This window comes from Oncorhynchus masou, chromosome 4 (genome assembly GCF_036934945.1).
Source record: "Oncorhynchus masou masou isolate Uvic2021 chromosome 4, UVic_Omas_1.1, whole genome shotgun sequence".
NCBI lineage: Eukaryota > Metazoa > Chordata > Actinopteri > Salmoniformes > Salmonidae > Oncorhynchus > Oncorhynchus masou.
The window spans coordinates 2758601-2781870 of NC_088215.1; the positions used below are offsets into that span (position 1 = coordinate 2758601).

The 23270-nt window shown below is 42.0% G+C and overlaps 1 protein-coding gene across 3 annotated transcripts; it reads right to left on the minus strand.

Moving 5' to 3' along the window:
* Nucleotides 1-1213: 1213 nt before the first annotated feature.
* On the minus strand, nt 1214-21812 carry LOC135521441 (zinc finger protein OZF-like). 3 transcript variants are annotated; one of them, XM_064947302.1, is made up of 2 exons: nt 21223-21812; nt 1214-1877 (listed from the first exon to the last, which is right to left on the minus strand). In XM_064947302.1, the coding sequence occupies exons 1-2, from the start codon at nt 21584-21586 to the stop codon at nt 1357-1359; spliced, it is 885 nt and encodes a 294-aa protein (XP_064803374.1). In that variant the 5' UTR covers nt 21587-21812; the 3' UTR covers nt 1214-1356. The 3 variants fall into 3 exon arrangements, with proteins under 3 accessions (XP_064803374.1, XP_064803373.1, XP_064803372.1); XM_064947301.1 differs by lacking the exon at nt 1214-1877 and adding an exon at nt 12126-13659 and having other exon boundaries at nt 21232-21812; XM_064947300.1 differs by lacking the exon at nt 1214-1877 and adding an exon at nt 12126-13659.
* Between the last annotated feature and the right edge of the window lie 1458 nt (nt 21813-23270).

The window sequence follows — 23270 nt, forward strand, 5'->3', positions numbered from 1 at the left end:
CTAGTAGTGGTACTAGTACAATGAGGTGTGGAGACCATCATAGTATAGTAGTGGTACTAGTACAAAAACAAGGTGTGGAGACCATCATAGTATAGTAGTGGCACTAGTAGTGGAGCTAGTATCATAACAAGGTGTGAAGACCACCATAGTATAGTAGTGGCGCTAGTACAATAACAAGGTGTGGAGACCATCATAGTAAAGTAGTGGAGCTAGCAAAATAAGGTGTGGAGACCATCATAGTATAGTAGTGGAGCTAGTACAATATCAAAGTGTGGAGACCATCATAGTATAGTAGTGGTACTAGTACAATAACAAGGTGTGGAGACCATCATAGTATAGTAGTGGTACTAGTACAATAACAAAGTGTGGAGACCATCATAGTATAGTAGTGGTACTAGTACAATAACAAGGTGTGGAGACCATCACAGTATAGTAGTGGTATTAGTAGTGGAGCAGGTATAATAACAATGTGTGGAGACCATCATAGTAAATTAGTGGAGCTAGCAAAATAAGGTGTGGAGACCATCATAGTATAGTAGTGGAGCTAGTACAATATCAAAGTGTGGAGACCATCATAGTATAGTAGTGGTACTAGTACAATAACAAGGTGGAGACCATCATAGTATAGTAGTGGTACTAGTACAATAACAAGGTGTGGAGACCATCATAGTATAGTAGTGGTACTAGTACAATAACAAAGTGTGGAGACCATCATAGTATAGTAGTGGTACTAGTACAATAACAAGGTGTGGAGACCATCACAGTATAGTAGTGGTATTAGTAGTGGAGCAGGTATAATAACAAGGTGTGGAGACCATCACAGTATAGTAGTGGTACCAGACCACCATCAATTTCAACTGATTTGAGAAGAAATAGGGAAATTATTTCTAAGTGTAAGGGTGCCAATATATTTGGCTGCAGCTGTATCCAATCAAAGTAATTTAGCAATATCCAAATCATATATCAAATCCAATGTTGGAGTGATGAATAGCAAAATTCAATTAATCTATGTAATAACTTCATAGACTAGAGTCTTGTCCATGGGAAGTACTTGTACATCAAGCTGCCTCACATTACAGAAACAGCTACAAGCCAAGGCTACTTACTTCCTTATATAATAATTTACATTTAGCAATATCCAAATAATATTATGAACTACATCAGAGGATTTATACTTGTATACAACCAATCAAAGTTCATAATGAAAACGAAATACACATGTTAAAATATTTAATGTGATTTTAGATCAAGATGAATAAACAACAGAAACAGGCCTGTTGTTTTGGTCAGATTTTCATGTCTGATTTAATTTAAACAATATGATTTAATGTGACAAACAAAAACACTAATTATCAGTCAAAAACACAAGTCAGAACACAGTCTCTCTATTCTCTCATGTGATTCCAGGTCCTCTGACTGCGAAAATGTCTTTCCACAATGAGAGCAGTGGTATGTCTTCTCCTCCTGTGTATGTATTCTTTCATGTTTATTCAGATGCCTTAACCGGTTAAATCTCTTGCCACACTGGGAGCAGTGGTAGGTCTTATCCCCTCCTGTGTGTGTCCTCTCATGCCTTGTCAGACCCCCTAACTTGGTAAAACTCTTTCCACACAAGGAGCATTGGTAGAGCTTTTCTTGTGTGTGTCCCCTCTCATGCTTTTTCAGACTCGTTAACCACCTAAAACTCTTTTCACACTGGGAACAGTGGAAGGGCTTTTCTCCTGTATGTATTCTCTCGTGTGCTTTCAGGTGTAGTAATCGGGTAAAACCATTTCCACAGTAGGAGCAGTGGTGTCGTCTCGCTGGTTTGGGCATCTCCGTGTCTGGTTCCTCTGAAGGACTCTTTCTGCTGTCAGAGTTAGAGTCTGGTCTCTCTCCTGCCAAAGACAGAGTAATTTGTTTAATACTAAAGAGAGACCTGAATGAAATCTCCACATAATAGAACTGTTTTCCTATGAGGTTTAATCCAGACTAGATACCTCAATAACCCGAGGTCATTCTTCAAAACAATACATTATTAAACATAAACTTGGTGACGGTGTGATTGTCATGTTTATAGGTGATGTTTAGGCTGAGCAGAGCTCTATAATAATATATAATGTCATGTTTTAGGCTGAGCAGAGGTCTATAATAATAGATAATGTCATATATAAGGCTGAGCAGAGCTCTATTATAATATATATTTCTATTTCAGTCAATGTTATAGGCTGCATTTGATCCATTGTTAACGTTTTGTTGGTGGCTCACTTCATCTCTAAAGTAATAATTACTATATTTTCTAAATTATAATTCTTTAGTTCAGCCTTTCCTTGAAACGGCTATTTTGGCCATGTTTTATGTAGACTTACAAACTTTTGCTAATATGCTAATATGTTTCGTCTCCCCAAAACGCTTGTCCTTTTGCTAACATGGTCCGTCTCCCCAAAGCGCTTGTCCTTTTGCTAATATGTTCAGTCCCCACAAAGCGCTTGTCCTTTTGCTAATACGTTTAGTCTCTCCATAACACGAGTCCATTTCATGTCAATAATGCTTGTTATTTTCTGTATTTCTCCAACATCTGAAATCTGCTTTTTGCGTATTTACACACTCCATGCAAGGTCTACAATAGACACACGTCAAATGTTTCATTTATAACTTGTTTGCCATTTGGCGAGACAATTAAGTTGTGATTTTGTGGTGGGGGGGGGACTCTGATGGTATACACGTCACAGTTAAGCAATAAGACCCGTGTGGTATATGGCCAATATAGCATGGTTAAAGACTGTCCTTTGTACGATGCAACGCAGAGTTCCTGGATACAGCCCTTAGCCGTGGTATATTGGCCATATATCACAAACCCGAGGTGGCTTATTGCAACTATAAACTGGTTACCAACGTAATTAGAACAGTAAAAATACATGTTCTGTCATACCCATGGTATACGGCCTGATATACCACAGCTGTCACCCAATCAGCATTCAGGGATTTAATTACCCATTTTAAAATGTAGCTTTAATATTATATTATAACAAACTCCTGTAGTAGTACAGAACATTTTCAAGTGTAGAATTTCAGTAGCATGCTGCTTTAAAACCACACATTCGTTCAAAAACTTTGGAGAGTTAGTGCCCGTTTTTAAGACAGTACTTACTGGCGGTAATCAGATCTCCTGACTCCTCTGTCAATATAACAGTTCTCTCTCCCTCTTTCTCCTCATTCACTTCAAAAACTGCATCCTCCTTTTTCTCTTCCTCTTATTTTACTGTAACATCCTCCTCCTCTTTCACTCTGAACGCGTCTTCCTCTTCTTTCGCTGTAACACCCACCCTCTACTTCTTGTTTTACTGAGACATCCTTCTCCTCTTCCACGACAATGTTCAGCCACAGACCCTCTTTCTCCATCCAGACCTCTTCTTCTTCAGCAGGAGGAGAGTAGCTTAGCTAGCTAATTAGCATGAGCGACTAGTTTAGTGCTAGGCTAACTTATCAAGCCAGCTAGTTGACTAACAATGTACCTATAACATTTAAAATGGGGGCAATTAAGTAGATGTCAGAAGTATATTGAAAACACAAAGGCAAATATGCACAGAAACAGTCTACATGTTTTAGCCTAGTGGTTAGAGCATTGGACTAGTAACCCGAAAGGTTGGTGGATTGAATCCCGGAGCTGACAAGGTAAAAATATGTTGTTCTGACCCTGAACAGGGTAGTTAACCCACTTGTTCCTGGGTCGTCATTGAAAATAAGAATTTGTTCTTAACCAACTTGCCTAGTTAAATAAAGGTATAAATAAAAATGGCGTCTGACTCCTTATTGTTGATCCGTCCAATCCACTAAATACCCGTCCACTAGGTTATACGTCACGCTGGCAGCGTCGCCTGAAAGACGCACATCGCCATCTGCTGACTGGAGGGGAAACACAGTTAAGATACGCTTTTATATTTTTCATTCGCAGACCAAATTATTGCTTTCATTAAATAATAATCTTATATTGAGACGTTCAAATAGAGCAGTGACATTTTGAGTGAGAATTTAAAACATACTGTCCTTCACATCTGTATTTAAGGCAGTTTCATATTCATTAATTTAGAGAAACCCACTGTTCAAATACTGGTTGAATTATCTGTCAAACTAGAAACACTCTGCAGCCTAGTTTAACAGTGATCTATGTTCTATGAATGCTGCTGGGAGCAAACTGTAGATTAGTTAGAGAAAAACAAACCCAACTGTGCATCCCCAGGCCCTGGTATATCATCAGACTGCATACAAACCTAACTGCATCCCCAGTCCCTGGTATATCATCAGACTGCATACAAACCTAACTGCATGCATTGTCCCTGGTATATCATCAGACTCCGACCTCTTAAAGAAGAAGTTACAGGTCTGTGAGAGCCAGAAATCTTGCTTGTTTGTAGGTGACCAAATACTTATTTTCCACCATAATTTGCAAATTAATTAATTAAAAATCCTACAATGTGATTTTCTGGATTTTTTTTCTCATTTTGTCTGTCATAGTTGAAGTTTACCTATTATGAAAATTACAGGCCTCTCTCATCTTTTTAAGTGGGAAAACTTGCACAATTGGTGGCTGACTAAATACTTGTTTGTCCCACTGTGAGTACACTACTCAAGAAAATAAAGGGAACACCGTGTCTGTGCCTCGACCTAGGTTGGGCAAAACTAAACATGGGGGTGTTCGCCTTAGCAATCTCACTAGGATAAAGACCACCTCCATTCCTGTCATTATTGAAAGACATCATGATACCTCACATCTCAAAATAGGGCTACTTAATGTTAGATCCCTTACTTCAAAGGCAATTATAGTCAATGAACTAATCACTGATCATAATCTTGATGTGATTGGCCTGACTGAAACATGGCTTAAGCCTGATGAATTTACTGTGTTAAATGAGGCCTCACCTCCTGGCTACACTAGTGACCATATCCCCCGCGCATCCCGCAAAGGCGGAGGTGTTGCTAACATTTACGATAGCAAATTTCAATTTACAAAAAAAATATGTTTTCGTCTTTTGAGCTTCAAGTCATGAAATCTATGCAGCCAACTCAATCACTTTTCATAGCTACTGTTTACAGGCCACCTGGGCCATATACAGCGTTCCTCACTGAGTTCCCCGAATTCCTATCGGACCTTGCAGTCATAGCAGATAATATTCTAATCTTTGGTGACTTTAATATTCACATGGAAAAGTCCACAGACCCACTCCAAAAGGTTTTCGGAGCCATTATCGACTCAGTGGGTTTTGTCCAACATGTCTCTGGACCCACTCACTGTCACAGTCATACTCTGGACCTAGTTTTGTCCCATGGAATAAATGTTGTGGATCTTAATGTTTTTCCTCATAATCCTGGACTATCGGACCACCATTTTATTACCTTTGCAATTGCAACAAATAATTTGCTCAGACCCAAACCAAGGAACATCAAAAGTCGTGCTATAAATTCACAGACAACACAAAGATTCCTTGATGTCCTTCCAGATTCCCTCTGTCTACCCAAGGACACCAGAGGACAAAAATCAGTTAACCACCGAACTGAGGAACTCAATTTAACCTTGCGCAATACCCTAGATGCAGTTGCACCCCTAAAAACTAAAAACATTTCTCATAAGAAACTAGCTCCCTGGTACACAGAAAATACCCGAGCTCTGAAGCAAGCTTCCAGAAAATTGGAGCGGAAATGGCGCCACACCAAACTGGAAATCTTCCGACTAGCTTGGAAAGACTGTACCGTGCAGTACCGAAGAGCCCTTACTGCTGCTCGATCATCCTATTTTTCTATCTTAATTTTTCTATCTTAATCCGAAATTCCTTTTTGATACTGTCGCAAAGCTAACTAAAAAGCAGCATTCCCCAAGAGAGGATGACTTTCACTTTAGCAGTGATAAATTCATGAACTTCTTTGAGGAAAAAATTATGATTATTAGAAAGCAAATTACGGACTCCTCTTTAAATCTGCGTATTCCTTCAAAGCTCAGTTGTCCTGAGTCTGCACAACTCTGCCAGGACCTAGGATCAAGAGAGACGCTCAAGTGTTTTAGTACTATATCTCTTGACACAATGATGAAAATAATCATGGCCTCTAAACCTTCAAGCTGCATACTGGACCCTATTCCAACTAAACTACTGAAAGAGCTGCTTCCTGTGCTTGGCCCTCCAATGTTGAACATAATAAATGGCTCTCTATCCACCGGATGTGTACCAAACTCACTAAAAGTGGCAGCAATAAAGCCTCTCTTGAAAAAGCCAAACCTTGACCCAGAAAATATAAAAAACTAATCGGCCTATATCGAATCTTCCATTCCTCTCAAATTTTTTAGAAAAGGCTGTTGCGCAGCAACTCACTGCCTTCCTGAAGACAGACAATGTATACAAAATGCTTCAATCTGGTTTTAGACCCCATCATAGCACTGAGACGGCACTTGTGAAGGTGGTAAATTACATTTTAATGGCATCGGACCGAGGCTCTGCATCTGTCCTCGTGCTCCTAGACCTTAGTGTTGCTTTTGATACCATCAATCACCACATTCTTTTGGAGAGATTGGAAACCCAAATTGGTCTACACGGACAAGTTCTGGCCTGGTTTAGATCTTATCTGTCGGAAAGATATCAGTTGTTGTCTCTGAATGGTTTGTCCTCTGACAAATCAACTGTAAATCTCGGTGTTCCTCAAGGTTCCGTTTTAGGACCACTATTGTTTTCACTATATATTTTACCTATTGGGGATGTTATTCGAAAACATAATGTTAACTTTCACTGCTATGCGGATGACACACAGTTGTACATTTCAATGAAACATGGTGAAGCCTCAAAATTGCCCTCGCTAGAAGCATGTGTTTCAGACATAAGGAAGTGGATGGCTGCAAACTTTCTACTTTTAAACTCGGACAAAACAGAGATGCTTGTTCTAGGTCCCAAGAAACAAAGAGATCTTCTGTTGAATCTGACAACTAATCTTAATGGTTGTACAGTCGTCTCAAATAAAACTGTGAAGGACCTCGGCGTTACTCTGGACCCTGATCTCTCTTTTGAAGAACATACCAAGACCATTTCAAGGACAGCTTTTTTCCATCTACGTAACATTGCAAAAATCAGAAACTTTCTGTCCAAAAATGATGCAGAAAAATTTATCCATGCTTTTGTCACTTCTAGGTTAGACTACTGCAATGCTCTAAATTCCGGCTACCCGGATAAAGCACTAAATAAACTTCAGTTAGTGCTAAATACGGCTGCTAGAATCCTGACTAGAACCAAAAAAAATTATCATATTACTCCAGTGCTAGCCTCCCTACACTAGCTTCCTGTCAAAGCAAGGGCTGATTTCAAGGTTTTACTGCTAACCTACAAAGCATTACATGGGCTTGCTCCTACCTATCTCTCTGATTTGGTCCTGCCGTACATACCTACACGTACGCTACGGTCACAAGACGCAGGCCCTAGAATTTCTAAGCAAACAGCTGGAGGCAGGGCTTTCTCCTATAGAGCTCCATTTTTATGGAACGGTCTGCCTACCCATGTCAGAGACGCAAACTCGGTCTCAACCTTTAAGTCTTTACTGAAGACTCATCTCTTCAGTGGGTCATATGATTGAGTGTAGTCTGGCCCAGGAGTGGGAAGGTGAACGGAAAGGCTCTGGAGCAACAAACCGCCCTTGCTGTCTCTGCCTGGCCGGTTCCCTTCTTTCCACTGGGATTCTCTGCCTCTAACCCTATTACAGGGGCTGAGTCACTGGCTTACTGGGGCTCTCTCATGCCGTCCCTGGAAGGGGTGAGTCACCTGAGTGGGTTGATTCACTGATGTGGTCATCCTGTCTGGGTTGGCGCCCCCCCTTGGGTTGTGCCATGGCGGAGATCTTTGTGGGCTATACTCAGCCTTGTCTCAGGATGGTAAGTAGGTGGTTGAAGATATCCCTCTAGTGGTGTGGGTGCTGTGCTTTGGCAAAGTGGGTGGGGTTATATCCTTCCTGTTTGGCCCTGTCCGGGGGTGTCCTCGGATGGGGCCACAGTGTCTCCTGACCCCTCCTGTCTCAGCCTCCAGGATTTATGCTGCAGTAGTTTAATGTGTCAGGGGGCTAGGGTCAGTTTGTTATATCTGGAGTACTTCTCCTGTCCTATTCGGTGTCCTGTGTGAATCTAAGTTCTCTCTCTCTCTCGGCCCTGAGCCCCAGGACTACCTGACATGATGACTCCTTGCTGTCCCCAGTCCACCTAACAGTGCTGCTGCTCCAGTTTCAACTGTTCTGCCTTATTATTTGACCATGCTGGTCATTTATGAACATTTGAACATCTTGGCCATGTTCTGTTATAATCTCCACCCGGCACAGCCAGAAGAGGACTGGCCACCCCGCATAGCCTGGTTCATCTCTAGGTTTCTTCCTAGGTTTTGGCCTTTCTTGGGAGTTTTTCCTAGCCACCATGCTTCTACACCTGCATTGCTTGCTGTTTGGGGTTTTAGGCTGGGTTTCTGTACAGCACTTTGAGATATCAGCTGATGTACAAAGGGCTATATAAATCAATTTGAACACTTAAACAACACAATGTAACTCCAAGTCAATCACACTTCTGTGAAATCAAACTGTTCACTTTGGAAGCAACACTGATTGACAATAAATTTCACATGCTGTTGTGCAAATGGACTAGAACACAGGTGGAAATTTTAGGCAATAGGCAAAGACACCCCCAATAAAGGACTGGTTCTGCAGGCGGTGTCCACAGACCACTGCTCATTTCCTATGCTTCCTGGCTGATGTTTTGGTCACTTTTGAATGCTGGTGGTGCTTTCACTCTAGTGGGAGCATGAGACGGAGTCTACAACCCACACAAGTGGCTCAGGTAGTGCAGCTCATCCAGGATGGCATATCAATGCAAGCTGTGGCAAGAAGGTTTGCTGTGTCTGTCAGCGTAGTGTCCAGAGCATGGAGGCATTACCAGGAGACAGGCCAGTACATCAGGAGACGTGGAGGAGGGCAACAACCCAACAGCAGGACCGCTACATCCGCCTTTGTGCAAGGAGGAGCACTGCCAGAGCCCTGCAAAATGACCTCCAGCAGGCCACAAATGTGCATGGGTCTGCTCAAACGGTCAGAAACAGACTCCATGAGGGTGGTATGAGGGCCCGATGTCCACAGGTGGGGGTTGCGCTTACAGCCCAACACCTTGCAGGACGTTTGGCATTTGCCAGATAACACCAAGTTTGGCAAATTTGCCACTGGCACCCTGTGTTCTTCACAGATGAGAGCAGGTTCACACTGAGCACGTGACAGACGTGACAGAGTCGGGAGACGCCGTGGAGAACGTTCTGCTGCCTGCAACATCCTCCAGCATGACCGGTTTGGTGGTGGGTCAGTCATGGTGCGGGGTGGCATTTCTTTGGGGGGCCGCACAGCCCTCCATGTGCTCGCCAGAGGTAGCCTGACTGCCATTAGGTATCGAGATGAGATCCTCAGACCCCTTGTGAGACCATATGCTGGTGCGGTTGGCCCTGGGTTCCTCCTAATACAAGACAATGCTAGACCTCATGTGGCTGGTGTGTGTCAGCAGTTCCTGCAAGAGGAAGGCATTGATGCTATGGACTGGCCCGCCCGTTACCCAGACCTGAATCCAATTGAGCACATCTGGGACATCATGTCTTGCTCCTTCCACCAACGCCACGTTGCACCACAGACTGTCCAGGAGTTGGCGGATGCTTTAGTCCAGGTCAAGGGAGGAGATCCCTCAGGAGACCATCCGCCACCTCATCAGGAGCATGCCCAGGTGTTGTAGGGAGGTCATACAGGCACGTGGAAGCCACACACACACACTCATTGGATCAGCCTGTCGTGTGGTTTTCCACTTTAATTTTGAGTGTGACTCCAAATCCAGACCTCCATGGGTTGATAAATTTGATTTCCATTGATACATTGTGTGATTTTGTTGTCAGCACATTTAACTATGTAAAGAAAAAAGTATTTAATAAGAATATTTCATTCATTCATATCTAGGATGTGTTATTTTAGTGTTCCCTTTATTTTTTTGAGCAGTGTACTTGATCACCTACCAACCAGTAAGAATTCTGACTCTCACAGACCTGTTAGTTTTTATTTAAGAAGCTCTCCTGTTCTCCACTAATTACCTGTATTAACTGCACCTGTTTGAACTCGTTACCTATATAAAAGACACCTGTCCACACACTCAATCACACAGACTCCAACCTCTCCACAATGGCCAAGACCAGGGAGCTGCGTAAGCACATCAGGGATAAAATTGTAGACCTGCACAAGGCTGGGATGGGCTACAGGACAATAGGCAAGCAGCTTGGTGAGAAGGCAACAACTGCAATTATTAGAAAATGGGAGAAGTTCAAGATGACGGTCAATCACCCTCGGTCTGGGGCTCCATGTAAGATTTCACCTCGTGAGGCATCAATGATCATGAGGAAGGGGAGGGATCAGCCCAGAACTACACAGCAGGACCTGGTCAATGACCTGAAGAGAGATGGGACCACAGTCTCAAAGAAAACCATTAGTAACACACTACGCCGTCATGGATTAAAATCCTGCAGAGCACGCAAGGTCCCCCTGCTCAAGCCAGCGCATGCCCAGGACCGTCTGAAGTTTGCCAATGACCATCTGGATGATCCAGAGGAGGAATGGGAGAAGGTCATGTGGTCTGATGAGACAAAAATAGAGCTTTTCGGTCTAAACTCCACTCGCCGTGTTTGGAGGAAGAAGAAGGATGAGTACAACCCCAAGAACACCATCCCAACCGTGAAGCATGGAGGTGGAAACATCATTCTTTGGGGATGCTTTTCTGCAAAGGGGACAGGACGACTGCACCGTATTGAGGGGAGGATGGATGGGGCCATGTATCGTGAGATCTTGACCAACAACCTCCTTCCCTCAGTAAGAGCATTGAAGATGGGTCGTGGCTGGGTCTTCCAGCATGACAACGACCCGAAACACACAGTCAGGGCAACTAAGAAGTGGCTCCGTAAGAAGCATCTCAAGGTCCTGGAGTGGCCTAGCCAGTCTCCAGACCTGAACCCAATAGAAAATATTTGGAGGGAGCTGAAAGTCCGTATTGCCCAGTGACAGCCCCGAAACCTGAAGGATCTGGAGAAGGTCTGTATGGAGGAGTGGGCCAAAATCCCTGATGCAGTGTGTGCAAACCTGGTCAAGAACTACAGGAAATATATGATCTCTGTGATTGCAAACAAATGTTTCTGTACCAAATAATAAGATCTGCTTTTCTAATGTATCAAATACCTGTCATACAATAAAATTCAAATTAATTACTTAAAAATCATACAATGTGATTTTCTGGATTTTTGTTTTAGATTCGGTCTCTCACAGTTGAAGTATACCTATGATAAACCTGCAAAATCGGCAGTGTATCAAATACTTGTTCTCCCCACTGTACATACTGACTCTCCTAGTGAACAGAATACCACAGGATCAGGCAACTCAAACTATTGGTTGATCAGCTTGCTCACAGACGAACGACAGTGGTTGAATAGTTTCAGGAAGTCAATTCATGATTCTCGGTTGTGACTGGATGGAGTACAGTTACGACCGGAAGTGACATTTCGTAGCAGGTTAGGAGAGCAATTTAGCTAACCCTTTTCCTAACCCTAACCTCAGCCTCCTAACCTGCTATGTCCATGAGGCAGAAATATTGGGCTAGTTTGTTTTGCATGGCCAGGTTCCCCGGGTGGGTGGAAATGAAATAGACTACAATGTGCAAACCCCACCTCCGCTTTACCAGATAGGTGGACACTACAGTACTACTGAGGTGGATCAGAGATGATCACCTCTTTACCAGGTGTTCGCTGTAATAGACAAAGCCTATTGAAAACCAAAAAGACTAAAGAAGCAAACTAATTTAAATAAAAAGGTTGAAAGGCCCCCCAATACCCTCTCCTGCTGTTCTGACTGACATGTTGTGTTATCTACCATCCAGCCATCCAATCACCCACTCAGAAGACCTGTCCTGACATCCATTCACCCAATCAGAAGACCTCTCCTGCCATCCATTCACCCAATCAGAAGACCTGTCCTGATACGTTGTGTTATCCACCTTCCAGCCCTCAATTCAGAATAACTCATTTCTGTAAGTACATAGATGTAGATAATGAATGTCCACGAGCGGCTAACATTGTTCTATACAGTTTATTCAGATAATGTTGCATTAATCAAATCATTTTTACAATCAGCACATTGTGGAATAATAAGGGTTCATACTTGTATTCAATTAAACACATTTTAAAATTGTAATCTTATTTTAGACATGATCATGTCTCCAGAGGAAAAAACTAAAACAAAAGTAGAGGCCTATATTTGAGTTAAATTTAATATAAACAATATGATTTAATGTGACATAAAACAACGGTCAAACATCAGTCAGAACACAGTGACTCATCAGAACACAGCCTGTCTATTCTGTCATGTGATTTCAGGTCCTCTGTCTGGGAAAATGTCTTTCCACAATTGGGTTCCCTAACTAAAACTCTTTCCAAACTGTAAGGTTATCCTCCCCTGTGTGTTTATTCACGTGCCTTTTCAGGTTCCCGAGCTTAGTAAAACTCTTTCCACACTGGGAACAATGGTACGGTTTCTCTTTTGAGTGTATTAGCTTATGTATGTTCAGGCTATCTAAGTCAGTAAAACTCTTTCCACACTGGGAGCAGTGGTAAGGATTTTCTCCTGTGTGTGTCCTTTCATGCTTCTTTAGGTCCGGTGATCTTGAAAATCTCTTTCCACACCGGGAGCATGGGTAAGGCTTATCTCCTGTGTGTGTCCTCTCATGCTTTTTCAGGTTATCTGACAATGCAAAATTCTTTCCACATTGGGAACAATCTCGAGAATGTATTCTCTTATGTTGATTCAGGGTCGCTGAGTGGGAAAAACTCTTTCCACACTGGGAGCAATTGTGTGGTTTTTCCCCTGTGTGTGTCCTCTCATGTGATTTTAAGCTTTCTGACAATGTAAAATTCTTTCCACAATAAGAACAGGGGTAAGGTTTCTCTCCAGAGTGTATTTTCTTATGTTTGTTCAGGTTCCCTAAATGGGAAAAACTCATTCCACACTGGACGCAATTGTGTGGTTTTTCCCCTGTGTGTGTCCTCTCATGTGACTTTAAGTTTTGTAATAACCTAAAATTCTTTCCACAATGGGAACAGGGGTAAGGCTTCTCTCCAGTGTGTATTCTCTTATGTTTTTTTAGGTTCCCTAGATGGGAAAAACTCTTTCCACACTGGACGCAATTGTGTGTTTTTTCCCCTGTGTGTGTCCTCTCATGTGATTTTAAGTGTTCTGACAACCTAAAATTCTTTCCACAATGGGAACAGGGGTAAGGCTTCTCTCCAGTGTGTATTCTCTTATGTTTTTTTAGGTTCCCTAACTGCGTAAAACTCTTTCCACACTGGGAGCAATTGTGTGGTTTTTCCCCTGTGTGTGTCCTTTCATGTAATATTAGTTCATGAGTTCGTGAAAATCTCTTTCCACACTGGGAGCATTGGAAAGGCTTTTCTCCTGTGTGTTTTCTCTCATGCTCTTTTAGGTTCCCTAACTTGGTAAAACTCCTTCCACACAGGGAGCAGTGATGTTGTCTCACTGCTTTGGGAGTCTCTGGGTCTGTTTCCCCTGAAGGACTCTTCCGTCTGTCAGAGGGAGAGTCTGGTCTCTCTCCTGCCAAAGACAAACAAAGTATTTAGTTAAGCAGACACCTGACTAAAACCTCCATATGACAAAACAGTCTTCCTATTGAGGTCTAGATATTTCATTATAACACAACATTTGGATCCTGGATGCTGATTGGTTATAGCCGTTAGTTATTCACAATACTACCGGGGTAATGACTGTTAACAGTTCTATTTGAATCACTCCTACACATCCACTGTCCCACAGCCCAGCCAGGCAATTCATCAACTAATCTCCACTGTCCCACAGCCCAGCCAGGCAATTCATCAACTAATCTCCACTGTCCCACAGCCCAGCCAGGCAATTAATCAACTAATCTCCACTGTACCACAGCCCTGCCAGGCAATTCATAAACTAATGTTCACTAGAAAGAATCGTCTAGACATTATTACCCCATGTTTATAGCCTAACATTTGGATTGCAACAGAGGGGGTTCATTAATATGAATGAATATAGGTATGAATGAATATAGGCTCCTATGACCATGGCTGATGGTACAAGAAGAAAAGAAAATGAAATAACAACAAGCCGAAGCAGCAAACTGAGGCAATAAGAAACACTGGTGCTGGTGTGTTCTGATATAGGAACACTGGTGCTAGTGTGTTCTGATATAGGAACACTGGTGCTAGTGTGTTCCGATATAGGAACACTGGTGCTAGTGTGTTCTGATATAGGAACACTGGTGCTAGTGTGTTCTGATATAGGAACACTGGTGCTAGTGTGTTCTGATATAGGAACACTGGTGCTAGTGTGTTCTGATATAGGAACACTGGTGCTAGTGTGTTCTGATATAGGAACACTGGTGCTAGTGTGTTCTGATATAGGAACACTGGTGCTAGTGTGTTCTGATATAGGAACACTGGTGCTAGTGTGTTCTGATATAGGAACACTGGTGCTAGTGTGTTCTGATATAGGAACACTGGTGCTAGTGTGTTCTGATATAGGAACACTGGTGCTAGTGTGTTCTGATATAGGAACACTGGTGCTAGTGTGTTCTGATATAGGGACACTGGTGCTTGTGTGTTCTGATATAGGGACACTGGTGCTAGTGTGTTCTGATATAGGAACACTGGTGCTAGAGTGTTCTGATATAGGAACATTGGTGTGGTCTGATATAGGAACACTGGTGCTGGTGTGGTCTGACATTGGAACACTGGTGTGGTCTGACATTGGAACACTGGTGTGGTCTGACATTGGAACACCGGTGTGGTCTGACATTGGAACATTGGTGTGGTCTGACATTGGAACATTGGTGTGGTCTGACATTGGAACACCGGTGTGGTCTGATATAGGAACACTGGTGCTGGTGTGGTCTGATATAGTAAAACAACCTAGAAAATAAAAGAGAGCCGCACACTCTTGGAGCTCAGATGCAAAAATTTAATACCAACGTTTCGACAGCCAAGCTGTTTTCATCAGGGTATAATCACAAACACTGCGGGATGACTCGTTTATATAGTGTCAAAGGACACAGGTGTCTGTAATCATGGCCAGGAGTGGCCTAATATCATTGGTTAATAATCAAATATTAAAATGTCATACAAAGAACAGCATACAAACAAATGGATAGCATACGATCATAGATTAATTTGACTATACAAGTTTACAAACAATTACAATGGCAAAAGTCACAATAATCACAAGAATGGCTTCAGATCAAAGTCTACGTTGACACCGAAGGGCCTTTAAATTAAAGATCCAGGCAGCCTCTCGTTTTAACAATAAATTATCAAGGTCACCCCCTCTCCTAGGGAGGGTGACATGTTCGATGCCAATATAACGCAGAGACGAAATCGAGTGGCCTGCCTCCAAGAAGTGGGCCGCAACTGGATAAGTCAAGTTTTACACCTAATGGTGCTACGTTGCTCTGAGATACGTACTTTTAATTTGCGCTTTGTTTTACCTACATGATTTTTACCACAAGGACAAGTTATAAGATAAATAACTGCCTTAGTGGAGCACGTAATAACACCTTTTATTGGGATCGATTTCCCTGTTTGTGGGTGTTTGAAGGATCTACATTTATAAGTGTCATTGCATTGAGCACAGCCATTACATTTGTAATTTCCATCCAGTAGGGGCGCAAATAGACGTTGTTCAGGAATATCTTGGGGTGGTAAATCAGAGTGTACCAATTGGTCTCTGAGATTTCTGCCCCGCGAGAATACGACCAAGGGAAGGTCCGAAAACACATTACCAAGACTATCATCGGATTTTAGGATGTGCCAATGTTTGTGAACAATTCCCTTAATTTGTTCAGAGCACTTTGAATAGCGGGTAGTTAGAACGCAAGAATGCGGTAAAACAACCTGTCAGAGGAACACAATCTGCTGATATAGGTATCAGCCTACCAGACGAGCAAAATACCTTTTATGCTCGCTTCGAGGCAAGCAACACTGAAGCATGCACGAGAGCACCAGCTGTTCTGGATGACTGTGTGATAACGCTCTCGGTAGCCGATGTGAGCAAGACCTTTAAACAGGTCAACATTCACAAAGTTGCGGGGCCAGATGGATTACCAGGACGCGTACTCAAAGCATGCGTGAACCAACTGGCAAGTGTTTTCACTGACATTTCAACCACTCCCTGACCAGGTCTATAATACCTACATGTTTCAAGCAGACCAGCATAGTCCCTGTACCCGAGGAAGCGAAGGTAACCTGTCTAAAGGATTACCGCTCCATAGCACTCACATCGGTAGCCATGAAGTGCTTTGAAAGTCATGGCTCATATCAACAGAATCATCTCGGATACCCTAGACCCACTCCAATTCGCATACCGCCCCAACCGATCCAAAGATTGCACTCCACACTGCCCTTTCCCACCTGGACAAAAGGAACACCTATGTGAGAATGCTGGTCATTGACTACAGCTCAGCGTTAAACACCAGTGCCCACAAAGCTCATCACTAAGCTAAGGACCCTGGGACTAAACACCTCCCTCTGCAACTGGATCGTGGACTTTCTGATGGGCCGCCCCCAGGTGGTAAGGGTAGGCAACAACACGTCTGCCACGCTGATCCTCAACAAAGGGGCCCCTCGGGTATGTGTACTTAGTCCCCTCCCAAAAGGTTCTACAGCTGCACCATCGAGAGCATCCTGATCGGTTACATCACCACCTGGTATGGTAACTGCTCGGCATCTGACTAAGGCGCGACAGATGGTAGTGTGTACGGCCCAGTACATCACTGGGGCCAAGCTTCCTGCCATCCAGGACCTATATAATAGGCGGTGTCAGAGGAAGACCCATAAAATCGTTAAAGACTCCTGTCATCCAAGTTTTAGACTGTTTTCTATGCTACCGCACAGCAAGCACCAGAGCGCCAAGTCTAGGACCAAAAGGCTCCGTTACAGCTTCTACCCCCAAGCCATAAGGCTGCTGAACAATTAATCAAATGGCCACTGGACTATTTACATTGACCCCCCCACGCCCCCATTTGTTTTGTACACTGCTACTACTCGCTGTTTTTATCTACGCATTTGACTATTTTCTACATTGTAGAGTAATATTGAAGACATCAACACTATGAAATAACCCATATGGAATTATGTATTAACCAAAAAAAGTGTTACATCTAAATAGATTTGAGATTCTAGATTCTTCTAAGTAGCCACCTTTTGGCTTGATATTTAAGGATTTAATATTGTTATTGATTTGATGTTATTATACATATATTTTTGTGCCACTTATTTGAAAAGTATTACAAATAAGACATTACTGTTATTATTTTATTACTATTATATAGCGCCCAATCCACTTTTCTACCATAGATTTCAGCATATATTTCAGCTTCCTGAACTGATTTTAAACCCCAGATCTCAGTTATTTCAGTTCCCTGAAGCGATTCCAACCACTGACTTCAGCATGTTTTTTTTAAGAGAATCTTAACTTGAAAATGATGTGTTCTAGCTATCAACAATTGCTTCAGTTGAAGTCGGAAGAAAATATCTAGGAACAAGCACACTGAATGTGGTGAATGGAACAGCTTCTGAAGAGAAGATCCATCAATATCCATCACATCCACAACCATTGTGTATGTTACTGACATCATTACGCCGAAAAAAAAATATTGACAATGAAAAGCAAGGAACTAATTATAAACCATATAAAACCTACTGACAATGAAAAGCAGGAACTAATTATAAACCATATAATAATCTGCCTGGCCGGTTCCCCTCTTTCCACTGGGATTCTCTGCCTCTAACCCTATTACAGGGGCTGAGTCACTGGCTTACTGGGGCTCTCTCATGCCGTCCCTGGAAGGGGTGCGTCACCTGAGTGGGTTGATTCACTGATGTGGTCATCCTGTCTGGGTTGGCGCCCCCCTTGGGTTGTGCCATGGCGGAGATCTTTGCGGGCTATACTCAGCTTTGTCTCAGGATGGTAAGTTGGTGGTTGAAGATATCCCTCTAGTGGTGTGGAGGCTGTGCTTTGGCAAAGTGGGTGGGGTTATATCCTTCCTGTTTGGCCCTGTCCGGGGGTGTCCTCGGATGGGGCCACAGTGTCTCCTGACCCCTCCTGTCTCAGCCTCCAGTATTTATGCTGCAGTAGTTTGTGTGTCAGGGGGCTGGGGTCAGTTTGTTATATCTGGAGTACTTCTCCTGTCCAATTCGGTGTCCTGTGTGAATCTAAGTGTGCGTTCTCTAATTCTCTCCTTCTCTCTCTCGGAGGACCTGAGCCCGAGGACCATGCCCCAGGACTACCTGACATGATGACTCCTTGCTGTCCCCAGTCCACCTGGCCGAGCTGCTGCTCCAGTTTCAACTGTTCTGCCTTATTATTATTCGACCATGCTGGTCATTTATGAACATCTTGGCCATGTTCTGTTATAATCTCTACCCGGCACAGCCAGAAGAGGACTGGCCACCCCACATAGCCTGGTTCTTCCTAGGTTTTGGCCTTTCTAGGGAGTTTTTCCTAACCACCGTGCTTCTACACCTGCATTGCTTGCTATTTGGGGTTTTAGGCTGGGTTTCTGTACAGCACTTTGAGATATCAGCTGATGTACGAAGGGCTATATAAATAAATTTGATTTGATTTAAAACCTACTGGCAATGAAAAGCAGGAACTAATTATAGACCATATAAAACCTACTGACAATGAAAAGCAGGAACTAATTATAGACCATATAAAACCTACTGACAATGAAAAGCAGGAACTAATTATAAACCATATAAAACCTACTGACAATGAAAAGCAGGAAATAATTATAAAACCTTGATAAAAGTTCACTTTCCAGAGAAAGTTTCAAGATGATCTGATGTCAGCTCCAGGTTTAACATTTCCTAAAACCTTTATGGATGTTACATTGCCCGTCTCTTACAGACCCAATGGAAGAGAAGGGCAATGTAACAGTACAGACCCAATGGACTGTACTGTTACATTGCCCGTCTCTTCCACTGGGTCTGTACTGTTACATTGCCCGTCTCTTCCACTGGGTCTGTACTGTTACATTGCCCGTCTCTTCAACTGGGTCTGTACTGTTACATTGCCCGTCTCTTCTATTGGGTCTGTACTGTTACATTGCCCGTCTCTTCCATTGGGTCTTTACTGTTACATTGCCTGTCTCTTCCATTGGGTCTGTACTGTTACATTGCCCGTCTCTTCCATTGGGTCTGTACTGTTACATTGCCCGTCTCTTCCATTGGTCTGTACTGTTAGATTGCCAGTCCCGCACCGATCTTTATAATACTTCAAAACAACACTCAGGACTCTTCCACTGGGTCTGTACTGCCTCATTAACATGCCCATAACTAATACTGGGGGACAGCTATGTCAATGACATCACCAGCTATGAGTGGAAAACAAGATCCGGGAAGCACATTCTAAAAGACATGAAATATGATTGGCTGAAAAGCCTTTTGGAGACTTGGTCACATGCTCTGTACTGATCTAAATTCATACAATGACCTGTTTATAGGCCTTAAAGCTGCAACATGTCACTTTTTGGGTGACCTGACAAACTTCACATAGAAAGTTGTGTTATAGATATGCCACTCTCATTGAAAGCAAGTCTAAGAAGTCACAGATCTGATCTATGTGTGCTATGTCTATGCTTTCCATTCTTAAGTGTCTATTTTAGTCTTTTCCCTTAGGATTTTGTACACCAGCTTCAAACTGCTTTAAATACAATATTTGAGGTTTTAGAAAATATATTTCACAGCGGTTTAGATAATACAATGATTGTGACAAAACAAGTTCGGAGTGTAGACATACTGAAATCAGGCAAAATGTCACCTTTTTTATCAAATGGTGGAGAGATTTCTGCACATTGAACCTTAAAGGATAATTATCACCGTGGTTCAGGTTCACTTTCACGAAAAATCACCCCTAGAAATGCGAAAATGGATTAAATGCTTTCCAATATATTTTACGTTTTGTTGGTGGACCCCGCTCTTTGTAGCATTATCAATTCCTACAGAACATATCCAAGTGGCTAATTAGAATATTGGGACATTGTTTGAATCCACTACAGCAACAATGTTGACATTCTGAGACAGCAACATTTTCTGCTTGACTGGAAACTATAGAATGAACAACCAGTGCGATTGGCCAGAAACTATTGAATGAACAACCAGTGCGATTGGCTAGAAACTATTACAATAGAATGATCAACCAGTGCTTTTGTCTCTCAACCTCAAAAATATAACTAATGACTGTCTGATGTCCAGATTATATCTGTTAGAAATATAACTAATGACTGTCTGATGTCCAGACTATATATGTTAGACATTAGTTATATTTCTAAATGTTTCTAACAGATATAATCTGGACATCACAGTCATTAGTTATATTTCTAAATGTTTCCGTCTCATTTTGGTATCAGAAAGAAATAGTATTTGTAGATATTTTTGATACTGAATAGAATGTTATAATTATTTATAATATATAGAATTAATATAGAAATGCTGACTGTGTACAGCTTTGTATGGAAGTTGTTTATTTGTATACAGAATATCCCTCTATTTGTCATGACCCCTAGTGGCCAATTGTAGGTGCGTTTCATTATTTGGAATATGGGAAGACGGGGTCAGTTTAAGTCTACATTGAACAGATGATGGGTGCCTGTATAGAAGATGCCGTTTTAAGATACAGTTTTCAACCATTTAATAACATTTAATATAGTTTTATTGTGGATTTATACCTCTGGATTGACCTTTTGACTTCAAGTTGTTCACCTTCATAATCGCTGTAGCATTTGAACATCAATATCCATTGGAATCTGCCAATGCTTTCTTGTTGTAGCTTTAAACTGTCACTCCAGTCTCCTTTCACCTCCTGTCCATGACATCACCACTTCCTATCAAACCAACTCCTCGAATACTCTACTACTTGACGTTTGCAGTTGTCTATTAAACACCATTTTCAAAGTAATATGTTTCCCTTTAGTGTGTTTATACTTTAATGTATTTATATATCACTTTTCAACAGGAAAAGTTCAAAGTAAAAATCACTGGAGGACGTCATGAACAATTCATATAGTACAAGTGTAGAATGCCCTTTTAAAAATCACACGAGATCAACAACCCTGTTTTATAAGATAGAACTCACTGTATTTACTGGTGTTAATCAGATCTCCAGTCTTCTCTTCTTCGTCCTCCTCTAATGTGACAGTAATCTCCCCCTCTTCATCCTTCATTAAAAAAACATCTTCTTTCACTGTGACAGTAACCTCCTCCACTCCAAAAACGGCATCCTCCTCTTCCTTTACTGTAACATCCTCCTCTTTCACTCTGAACGCGTCTTCCTCTTCTTTCACTGAAACGTCTTTCTCTTCTTCTTTCACGGTAACAGCCTCACCCTCTACTTGTTTTTGTATTGTAACAGCCTCTACTTCTTCCTCCTCTTTGACGAGAGCTTCTTTCTCCGTCCAGCAGACCTCTTCTTTATCAGGAGAGTAGCTTAGTGAACTCATGGTCGGAGATAAAATCTAGTTAGCATTAGCGACTAGACTAGTGCTAACTTAACCAGCCAGCTAGTTGATTTACAACGTATATATGCAATTCAATGGGGTAGCTAGTTGTTTCCACATAAGTATGTTTAAATCAAAGTGGCAAATAAACCACGTAATTGTCTAAAGAACTTGAATGTTCCGACTTTGTTGGCTAGCGAGCTACCGAGGTGGCTGCAGTTGTTGAAGAAGCGTTCCGTCCACTAGATTATACGTCACACTACAAAACATCGCCTGAAAGACACATATCGCCATCTGCTGTCTGGAGGGAGGAAACGCAGTTGAGGGACAACTTTTTTCTTCCATCATTGAATTATAATATTATAAAGCAGTGTCGGGAAACGAGTTTTTCTCTCCATTGAATATGAATATTATATCAACACGTACAAAGAGCAACAAGTGTTGGTTGATTAAGTCAGATGTTTTATGATAATTTAAAACAAACTCTACATCTTCTCCACATCTGTATTTCTGATTCAGTCAAATAACTCGATATCACAATGAGCACCTAGTTATTGATACCCTTGATAAAGATGAGCAAAAAGTACTGTATAAAATAAATAAACTTTACCCACTACCAGGATATTTCAGCCCAGAAACCTGGTTACCTCTTTGCTAGGAGGCTGAAACTTGGCCATAAGCGGATCTTCCAGCAAGACACATCAACATCCACGAAGAAACGGTTAATTGGGCACAAAATCAACATTTTCAACAGCCATCTCAGTCTTCAGACTTGAAAACCTGTGGTTTGAATTGAACAGGACAGTCCATAAGAACAGACAAAAGAAATCAAGGACCTGGAGAGATTATGTTTGGAGGAATGGTCCCACCAAATGTGTTCTCTCATCTCATAAAACATTTCAGTGTTGTTATCCTCCTAAGGCGTGGGTGCTTCCTTTTGAGAAATACATGTTAAACTATATCTCTTTCTCTGAGCAATTAGTATAAAATAATATAAATTCCCTTTTTGTTGTTGGTGTAACAATACATCATGTAGATGTATATAATGAACTAGGTCTATACTCCATTGTTGATGAATGCAGGGGAAGCTACTCCATTGTTGATGAATGCAGGGGAAATTAATCCATTGTTGATGAATGCAGGGAAAGCTACTCCATTGTTGATGAATGCAGGGAAAGCTACTCCATTGTTGATGAATGCAGGGAAAGCTACTCCATTGTTGATTAATGCAGGGGAAGCTACTCCATTGTTGATGAATGCAGGGGAAGCTACTCTATTGTTGATGAAAGCAGGGGAAGCTACTCTATTGTTGATGAAAGCAGGGGAAGCTACTCCATTGTTGATGAAAGCAGGGGAAGCTACTCCATTGTTGATGAAAGCAGGGAAGTGTTGTAACAGAACTGCCTGAGATGTGGGGGAAGGGAAGCTGCTCACTGATTGGCTGTAGTGAAAAGGGTCCCTCCAAAAATCTATCACTATTCCAACTGACATGTCAAATTCTCACCCAAACTCTTTTTTTCACATATGATTCCATATGTGTTATTTTATAGTTTTAATGTCTTCACTATTATTATACAATGTAGAAAATAGTAAAAATAAAGACAAACCCTTGAATGAGTAGGTTGTGTGTCCAAATGTTTGACTGGTACTGTATATAGGCGCTTTGCCATTATGGGGTTTTGATGTC